A 9,784-nucleotide genomic window follows, 5' to 3' on the forward strand; every position below is an offset into this window, starting at 1 on the left:
CTAGGCCATCGCACGCGGCAGGATCAGGTTATGATGGAATTGAAGCAGGCGCTATCAGGTGCTTCGAATAATGCAAACAGGCACGATCTGATTCCTTCCGTTGTTCCCGCAGACCAAACAACACAGAGGATCAATAACAACACTCCCAGGGGTGAAGTTGGCTCCGATGGGGCTGGGGGGAGCAGATCAGGTCCTAATAACGAGAACGATTCATTCAAAGATGAGCTTTTACAGTTCATGAGGGAAGTGAATGCCCGCATGGATCAAATTCCGGGTGCACCACCAGTATTGAAAAGCCCGAACTTGAAGAAGTATGTTCAATTACCGTACAAGCCAAGTGCGGTACAATACTGATCCCGAAGCGTTTCAGAATGCCTGAAGTTCCAAAGTATGATGGAACTTCAGACCCACATGAACATATTACCACCTACAAAATGATGGTGAAAGGAAATGATTTAGCTCCTCACGAAATTGAATCTGTGTTGCTAAAGAAACTCGGTGAAACCCTCACGAGGGGAGCCCTAACGTGGTATTCATTACTGCCCGAGCATTTCATAGATTCCTTTGAGATGCGCATAGATTCTTTCATTTGTGGTATTCATTACTGCCCAGAAAGAAATAATGTTGCTCCCGGCTGTCCCAGATGAATGGGCAGCTGAAGCATTCACCAAAGGATTGAATCCAAGAAGTTCAGACGCTTCCCGGAAACTGAAGGAGAGCCTGCTTGAGTTTCAAGCAACTACTTGGGCAGATGTTCACAACCGGTATGAGTCGAAGATAAGGATCGAAGATGATCAGGTTAGTTTTACATCATCGACCAAAGGACGAGAGAAAAACAGAGAAAAATCAAAGGATAACTACGACGCAGATAGTCGGACTACGAGGGGTCGATTTTGCCCTACGAGCATACCAAAGGCCGTGGCAGAAATTTCTGAGTAGCAAACAAGTTCACCGTTGGCGGAGGGACTGATCGTGGTCGAAACAATAGATCACTTCAAGATAAACAAACGTCAGGATCTCGAGATCTTTCTTACCCCAGGTTATCATAATATAACTTCAACGTCAGTGTAGTGGAATTGGTGTCAGCCATGAGGAACATTAAAGAAGCACGATTCCAGCCAGAGGGATCCCAATTTATGGTGCGAATACCACGGGATAAACGGTCATCGGACAGGGGACTACAGACATCTTCGGGAGGAGGTGGTAACGCTATTGAAGAAGGGTCATCTCCGAGAATTCTTGAGTGATCGAGCTAAGAACAATTACGGTCGCAACAAAGACAACGCAGAATCCTCGAAAGCAGGAAAGGAAACCATACGCCAAATGATCAACATGATCTTTAGGGGGAACGAGATTAACAGGGTCACCTTTTCGGCGGAAAAGAAGACTAAACTATCGATAACGCACAGCAAAAGACTCCAGGAGGACGATATCACTTTCACGGAGGAGGACACAGACGGATTACTGTTACCACACAATGATGCACTGGTAATTTTGTTAAATGTGTTAGATTTTAAAATTAAGTGTGTTCTAGTGGATCCAAGAAGTTCGGCTAATATCATACAATGGAGGGTATTGGAACAAGATAAACTCACCGAAAGCATTATTTCGGCAACAAAACTCCTCGCTGGATACAACCTTGTGAGCGTGATGACCCGGGGAGAGATCCTGCTGCTCATGAACGCTGAAGGAGTAATGAAAACAACTTTCTTCGAAGTAGTGGATGGTGATATGGGATACAACATCATCTTGGAAAGGCCATTGCTACACGAGATGAAAGTCATACCTTCGATATATCACCAATTACTGAAGTTTCCAACGCCCGAAAGAATCAAGCAGATAAAAGGTGACCAACGGGAAGCAAGGGAGATGAATGCAATCTCAGTTTCCAGCAGCAAAGGGAAGGAGAGCATGGCATAGCAATTACAGGAACTGACGCCTAATCCCGAGTTAGAAGAGGTTATTCCAGGGGCAGAATCATCAGAACAATATCAGGTGCAAAGATATTTCCAAGTTCCGGAAGAGACGAACGCAACAAAATCCACGGTAGAGGAACTAGAACAAGCGTCATTGTTCGAAGAATTTTTAGAAAGAAAATTTCACTTAGGAACAAGACTGCACCCCGAGCTCAGGTCTGGTTTTATTGAATTCCTTAAAATTAACACTGATTGTTTTGCATGGTCGCATGAGGATATGACAGGTATCCCGATGAAAATAGTCGTGCACAAGTTGAGTTTGGATCCAAACGTACCACCGGTATGACAGAAGAAGCGCCCTATTGCTGAGGCCAGGAATAAATTCGTCAAAGAAGAGGTAACCCGTTTGCTTCAAATTGGTTCGGTCAAAGAGGTAAGATATCCAGACTGACTACCCAATGTAGTAGTAGTTCCTAAGAAGAACAATAAATTTTGTATGTGTGTAGACTATAAAGATCTTAATAAGGCATGCCCGAAAGATTCATTTCTGCTGCCAAATATCTATCAAATAATTGATGCCACAGCCGGACACGAGTTAATGAGTTTCCTTGATGCTTATTCCGGGTACAACCAAATTAAGACGAACCCGGAAAATCAGGAAAATACTTTGTTTATAATAAATTTCGGTACATATTGTTACAATGTAATGCCCTTCGGGTTGAAAAACACCGGAGCCACTTATCAACGGCTCGTAAATCAGAAGTTTGAAAAACAAATAGGAAAAACAATGGAAGTTTATATAGACAATATGCTTGTTAAGTCCTTGAATGCAGGTGACCACCTTCAGAATTTGCAAGAAACATTCGATATCCTGAGGAAGCATAACATGAAACTCAACCCCAAAAAGTGCACGTTCGGGGTCAACTCCGGTATGTTCCTGGGGTTTCTGGTATCACAAAGGGGAATTGAGGTCAACCCCGACAAAATCAAGGCCATAGATGATATCCCAGATCAATTATCAAACGTGAAGGAAGTCCAAAGACTTACAGGAAGGTTAGAAGCTTTGAGAAGGTTCATTTCCCGGTCGTCGGAAAAATGTCATCGCTTCTTTACATTGGTCAGAAAGAAGAACATTTTCAAATGGACGTCGGAGTGCTAGCAGGCTTTGAGGGACCTGAAGAAGTACTTATCAAGCCCTCCATTGCTCTCGAAACCAAAAGAAGGCAAAACATTGCTAGTTTATCTCGCATTTCAGAAGTTGTGGTAAGTGCGGTTTTAGTCCGGGAGGATGAAAGTACGCAGTTTCCTATTTATTACGTTAGCAAAATGTTAACGGGAGCAGAAACTCGCTACCCACATTTGGAAAAACTGGCCTTAGCTCTCGTAGTCGCCGCTCGGAAGCTGAGGCCCTATTTTCAATGCCACCCAATAACTGTGGTGAGTACTTTCCCTTTGCGGAACATCCTTCATAAACCTGAGTTCTCTGGCAGATTGGCCAAATGGGCCGTCGAAATGAGTGAATTCGACATAGAATATAAACTGAGGACTGCAATTAAGTCACAAGTCTTAGCTGACTTCGTGGCCGATTTTAGTCTGAGACTGCTACCTCCGACATCCAAGGAGGTAGTAATAGTGTCGAAATTGACATCAGGGGTTTGGACCTTATTTATAGACAGAGCCTCAAACGTAAAAGGGTCCGGGCTCGGAATAGTTTTAATCGCGCCTTCGGGGGAAACCTTAAGGCAAGCCATCAACACGATCCCTTTAACTAACAATGAAGCAGAGTATAAAGCTTCGATTGTAGGGCTTGAATTGACCTGGGGACTTGATTTCGAGGTTATAGAAATCAAATGCGACTCACAGCTGGTGATAAATCAGGTTTACGGGATCTTTGATACCAAAGAAGAACGTATGCAACAATACGTGGTAAAGGTCCAGGCTCTTTTGGCATGATTCCGTGAGTGGTCAATAACTCATATCCCGATAGAGGATAATGCAGAAGCGGATGCATTAGCAAACTTAGGTTCATCGATGGAAATAAAGGGATCGGAGTCCGAAATAGTGGTACATCTGATGAGCTCAGTCCTTGACACGGATGGATACTACGAGGTGAATACGGTTAGTCTGGTCTGGGACTAGAAGAATGAAATAATAAACTACCTCAAGTACGGGAAGTTGCCCGACGATCCCAAAGCATCACGGGTGTTATGCACCAAAGATGCACATTATAACTTCAGGAAAGGCCAATTGTATAGGAAATCTTTCCAAGGCCCGCTGGCCCGGTGCTTAGGAGCGTCAAAAGTTGACTATGTCATGAGAGAAACCCACAAAGGGATATGCTGCAATCACTCAGGCGCAGAGTCTTTGGTGCTGAAATTGATACGGACAGGATATTACTAGCCCCGCATGGAACAAGACGCCAAAGATTTCGTACGAAAATGTGATAAGTGCCAATGCTACGCATCACTAGTACATCAATCGGCAGAACCCTTACATTCGGTTATGTCCCCATGGCCATTCATGAAATGGGGGATGGACATCATCGGATCGCTACTACCAGCTCTCGGAAAGGTAAGGTTTCTTTTAATTTTGACTGATTATTTTTCTAAATGGGTGGAAGCAGGTTCTTATCAGAAGATCGGGGAACACGAAGTGGTTGATTTCCTGTGGGAAAATATAATTTGCAGGTTCGGAATACCAAAAGAGGTAGCATGCGATAATGGGCCACAGTTTATCGGTTCAAAAGTTACAAAGTTCCTCGAAGACTTGAAAATAAAGAGAATCACATCTTCGCCTTATCATCCGAGAGCAAACGGTCAAGCGGAGTCAAAAAACAAAGTGATCATTCAAAACCTCAAGAAAAGGTTGGAAGCAGCAGAAGGCAAATGGCCCGAAGAGTTGCCCGGAGTTCTATGGGACTATCAAAAAATGGCCAAATAAAGTACAGAAGAAACTCCTTTATCCCTCGTATACGGTGCTGAAGCCTTAATCCTGGTTGAAGTGGGCGAACCCACTTTGAGATTGTCACGCCCCGAACCTAGGAGCGAGACAAGCACCCGGTGCCTCACCTAACCTGGCGTACCAAATTGCGACTAAGGGACTCTGAACACATAATGTCCTACTTTGGCCATGGGGCCACCTTGCAAGACAATTTGCGAAGCAAAATATAAAACTGAATGGAAACTAGCGCTAACTAAACATCAATATAAAGCTAGGATGAAAAGGCCGTCATAGCTACTACAGCTGACAAACCACCAAATTATACATACCAGGCCTACAAACCCAACATACTGCACTAACCAACAGGATATGTCTACAAGCCTCTACTGATAGATGTACTATGATCGGAACAGGGCCCCGACCTACCCATAATATATATACAGATATACATAAGATTTACACAACACTCTAGACCTGGCAACTCTGAAAGACGTGGAGCTTACCGATCAGGCTGAACTCGGGAAACACCTACTGAGGAGATCTACTCGTCTTTCTATCTGAACCTGCATGCATGAAATGCAGCGTCCCCGGAAAAGGGATGTCAGTACGAAATAATGTACCGAGTATGTAAGGCAATAACATAACTAAAAATCGAAACTGAACTGATAATATAATAACTGGAAGTAACTGGGAGTCAAAGATGATCTGGAGATATACTTACCTGCTGATACTGACTCAACTCCTTCAATATAGTAAGTAAAATAATTGTACGGCCTTATAAGGCTCGGTATATATAACTGCTCTGCCATAGTAGGCTCGCTCATAGGCGCTCGGCCATACTAGGCTATGTATCTCGACCATGCTGGGCTCGCTCATAGGCGCTCGGCCACAGTAGGCTCGGTATATAACTTTCCATCTGATCAGAGGTTGCCCAATAGGGGCCTGCCCATCGATTATAGCTCGATGGTAATGAAAATACTGTAATACTGTATATATAGGCTTGCTGCTCTCTTGACTGGAAGAAGACAATACTAAAATTGAATATAGAGTCTCGATAAGGAATAATATTGTAACTTATGAGACTAGAATAGTGTGAATAAATTCATGAATATGAACTTCTCTTTTTGTCTCATTACTAACACATGTAGCTACGAGATCATGCCAAAATGAAGGAAGGCTTAGCCTTAACATACCTTATCACAATCTTTCCAATCACCAAGTTGAACTCACCTCTTTGCACCTTAATCTACAAGAACGATAATAATACTATCGTTAAGTTACGAAAGGTACAACTATCGCACAACGAACGACAAACTTATTTTGTATTAAAACGGGCAGCATCTCCCCTATAATCCTTACTTCCTCCAAATTCAAGATAACACCAACAATACAAGAACAGAACAATAACAACATATATACATCATTTTCCAGCCCTATATACACCATCAAATACTACAAAACAGCCCAACACACCCCAATCTCTTCGTACACAAAACGACCACCGTAGTAGTGTCAAACGACCCGAAAATGTTATGACGAACGACCAGCCAATCACCCTACATTTATATGGTGTTTATAAACCCCCTTCCTCCTCCAAAACTCCACAAAATAGTAATAAAATACGCAGCCCAACAGCAACACAAAACAGTCCACAAAACAGTCCGCTACAAGTGAATAACTCGAACTCACGTCTTCCGATCACCATCCCGTGAGTTCTTACAAGTATAGAACGACTTACCATGAATTTACAGAAGAAAAATTGGATGAAATAGAGAAGTAAACTCACCTTATTTGTTGGATAACTCAGCTCTTATCTTGGTTCTTCAAACTCTAGGTTTTACCTCCAATTGGAACTTGAAAGGGAGAGAAAATCAATTAGGGTTTGTGGGAAATTTTTGGGAGGATTCTTTGCAGAGCTTATGTCTGGTTATTATGCTCTATTTTAATTCTAATATATGAGGAAAACAGGACTTTAAAAGGCCTCTTTGGACGACCCGAAATGGCCCATTTTTTGGGCTTTCATTTAAGCAAGTAGGTGACACACCTACTTGTCACCTAGCAGCTTGCGCAGTATCGTAAAAATGCCCATATCTCTCTACTCCGATGTCGTATTGACAAACGGTTTAATGCATTGGAAAATAGACTCATAGATCTTTAATTTGATGAGTGGAACACCCCATAACTCTAAGTATATTGGGAGAAAATTGCAGTTATATTTGACCTAATGTTTCAGTAAAACTTATGAGTGTAACTTGTGATGACTTTCATCGACTTTTGTTCCACAACTCGCTTGACATTAAAACATAACACACGGATGTCATACGACTAATATAAATCATTACATAATCTCCTTATCATGTTAATCACCCTAGTCTTACCCCAAAGGTACATGTTATAACATTTCCAACTTGTCGACTTTCGACGAAACATTATTTTATTTAATTGCTTTAGCTTCTGAACTGTCCAACCCTCTTTGTACTTGTTGTTCATGATCTTCAATATTTGTAACCTCAGAGGTAACATGATTAACTTACTTTATATACTTTTAAATATTATCTCATTTTTGGTCCTACATTAGTTTGCTTACGACGCATTTTTACGTACGAAAATATAGGGTGTAACATCACTCCCCCCTTGGGAACATTCGTCCTCGAATGTTTACTCTTAGAGACTTTGGAAAATTTTGCCAAAGTATCCTTCGTACACTAGGTTAAAACCAACCTGCACGTAGCCAGAAACATACTATGCATGCCACATATGGCCAATCTTTATAAATAGCAGCAATTTGCCTCACCGACCGTAAATCATAAATATTGAAAGTGAAAAATAAAAGCTTACCTGATGACCTGCTAGCCTACATAGAGCTATGTTGTAGCGTCCCATCTCGAACCATATCTTCAGTTTGAAATAGGTGGGGGTATTTAGACTTCATTTCTTCCTCCGATTCCCACGTCAGTTTTTGTCCCAATTGGATTTTTCTGGAAAGGTTTTTAATGAGGCAGCGACAGAAAGCATACTATGAAGACAACAGCAATAAGACCTTTGATAGCAAGGCAAACGAACAAGCTTCCACTCGGGGATGATTAGGTAATCTTTGCTTCGATAGAAAATTCCCACCGGGAAGTCAGGTTTGCTACGAAACAGAGGTTACCCGACCCTTCACGGGCACAAACCGCCAGATGACTGTTAGGTATTCTTTCGCTTGATAGCATGGATTCCTAAGGGGAAACAAGATATGTTGCCGAGTGAAAGATTACCTAGTAATTCACTGGTGGGACCTTCGAAGACATAAGACTTCCAGTGTTTCAATTCGCATTCTTCGCATTCAAACACTAGGGGGGATGATATGAGGATACGGCAATAATGAATGTCACGTCAATCGAGAACGAACATCCGGGAACAAAATACATCATCGGGATCGGGGACTGCGCAGCCAGCCCCGTAGAAACAGGTTGTACAAGATAGCCACAAGTAATGGCAATATCTTTTCTGCATAGCAAAATGCTTATGTAATTTATAAAAATAGAAGAAATAAAATGAAATCCTTTTGCTTTTATCTTGTTTCTTGTCTGAGCGATAAGTTGATATTGTCATTTGAAAGTTAAACAAGTACTTCAAATGTTAGTATCGTAATGAATAGGAGACGTCCTCTTCAAGAGCACCGTAAACATAAGAGGGCCCTCTCTTATAAAAACCCTCACGTTAAACATAAGAAGCACGATTTTCGAGACCTATAAGGTCCGATTCCAGCCAGAGGGATCCCAATTTATGGTGCGAATACCACGGGACAAACGGTCATCGGACAGGGGACTACAGACATCTTCGGGAGGAGGTGGCAACGCAATTGAAGAAGGGCCATCTCCGAGAATTCTTGAGTGATCGAGCTAAGAACAATTGCGGTCGCAACAAAGACAACGCATAATCCTCGAAAGCAGGAAAGGAAACCCTACGCCAAACGATCAACATGATCTTTTGGGGGAACGAGATTAACAGGGTCACCTTTTCGGCGGAAAATAAGACTAAACTATCAATAACGCACAACAAAAGACTCTAAGAGGACGATATCACTTTCATGGAGGAGGACGCAGACGGATTACTGTTACCACACAATGATGCACTGGTAATTTTGTTAAATGTGTTAGATTTTAAAATTAAGTGTGTTCTAGTAGATCCAAGAAGTTCGGCTAATATCATACAATGGAAGGTATTGGAACAAGATAAACTCACCGAAAGCATTATTCCGGCAACAAAACTCCTCGCTGGATACAACCTTGTGAGCGTGACGACCCGGGGAGAGATCCTGCTGCTCATGAACGCTGAAGGAGTAATGAAAACAACTTTCTTCGAAGTAGTGGATGGTGATATGGGATACAACATCATCTTGGAAAGGCCATTGCTACACGAGATGAAAGTCATACCTTCGACATATCACCAATTACTGAAGTTTCCAACGCCCGAAAGAATCAAGCAGATAAGAGGTGACCAACGGGAAGCAAGGGAGATGAATGCAATCTCAGTTTCCAGCAGCAAAGGGAAGGAGAGCATGGCATAGCAATTACAGGAACCGACGCCTAATCCCGAGTTAGAAGAGGTTATTCCAGGGGCAGAATCATCAGAACAATATCAGGTGCAAAGATATTTCCAAGTTCCGGAAGAGACGAGCGCAACAAAATCCACGGTAGAGGAACTAGAACAAGCGTCATTGTTCGAAGAATTTTTAGAAAGAAAATTTCACTTAGGAACAAGATTGCACCCCGAGCTCAGGTCTGGTTTTATTGAATTCCTTAAAATTAACACTGATTGTTTTGCATGGTCGCATGAGGATATGACAGGTATCCCGATGAAAATAGCCGTGCACAAGTTGAGTTTGGATCCAAACGTACCACCGGTACGACAGAAGCAGCGCCCTATTGCTGAGGCCAGGAATA

The 9,784-nt window shown here is 42.3% G+C and overlaps 1 protein-coding gene across 1 annotated transcript; it reads left to right on the plus strand.

The window, feature by feature from the left end:
• The first annotated feature begins 1,323 nt into the window (after positions 1-1,323).
• LOC138897410 (uncharacterized) lies at positions 1,324-1,920 on the plus strand. The gene has a single exon (XM_070183377.1). It carries the CDS (start codon positions 1,324-1,326, stop codon positions 1,918-1,920), a length of 597 nt encoding a protein of 198 aa, XP_070039478.1.
• The last annotated feature ends 7,864 nt before the right edge of the window (positions 1,921-9,784 follow it).

The sequence above is a fragment of the Nicotiana tomentosiformis genome, chromosome 8, assembly GCF_000390325.3.
Source record: "Nicotiana tomentosiformis chromosome 8, ASM39032v3, whole genome shotgun sequence".
NCBI lineage: Eukaryota > Viridiplantae > Streptophyta > Magnoliopsida > Solanales > Solanaceae > Nicotiana > Nicotiana tomentosiformis.

Coding starts and splice junctions, on each gene's coding strand:
- LOC138897410 (XM_070183377.1), top strand. CDS start 1,324: ATGATCAACATGATCTTTAGGGGGAACGAGATTAACAGGGTCACCTTT.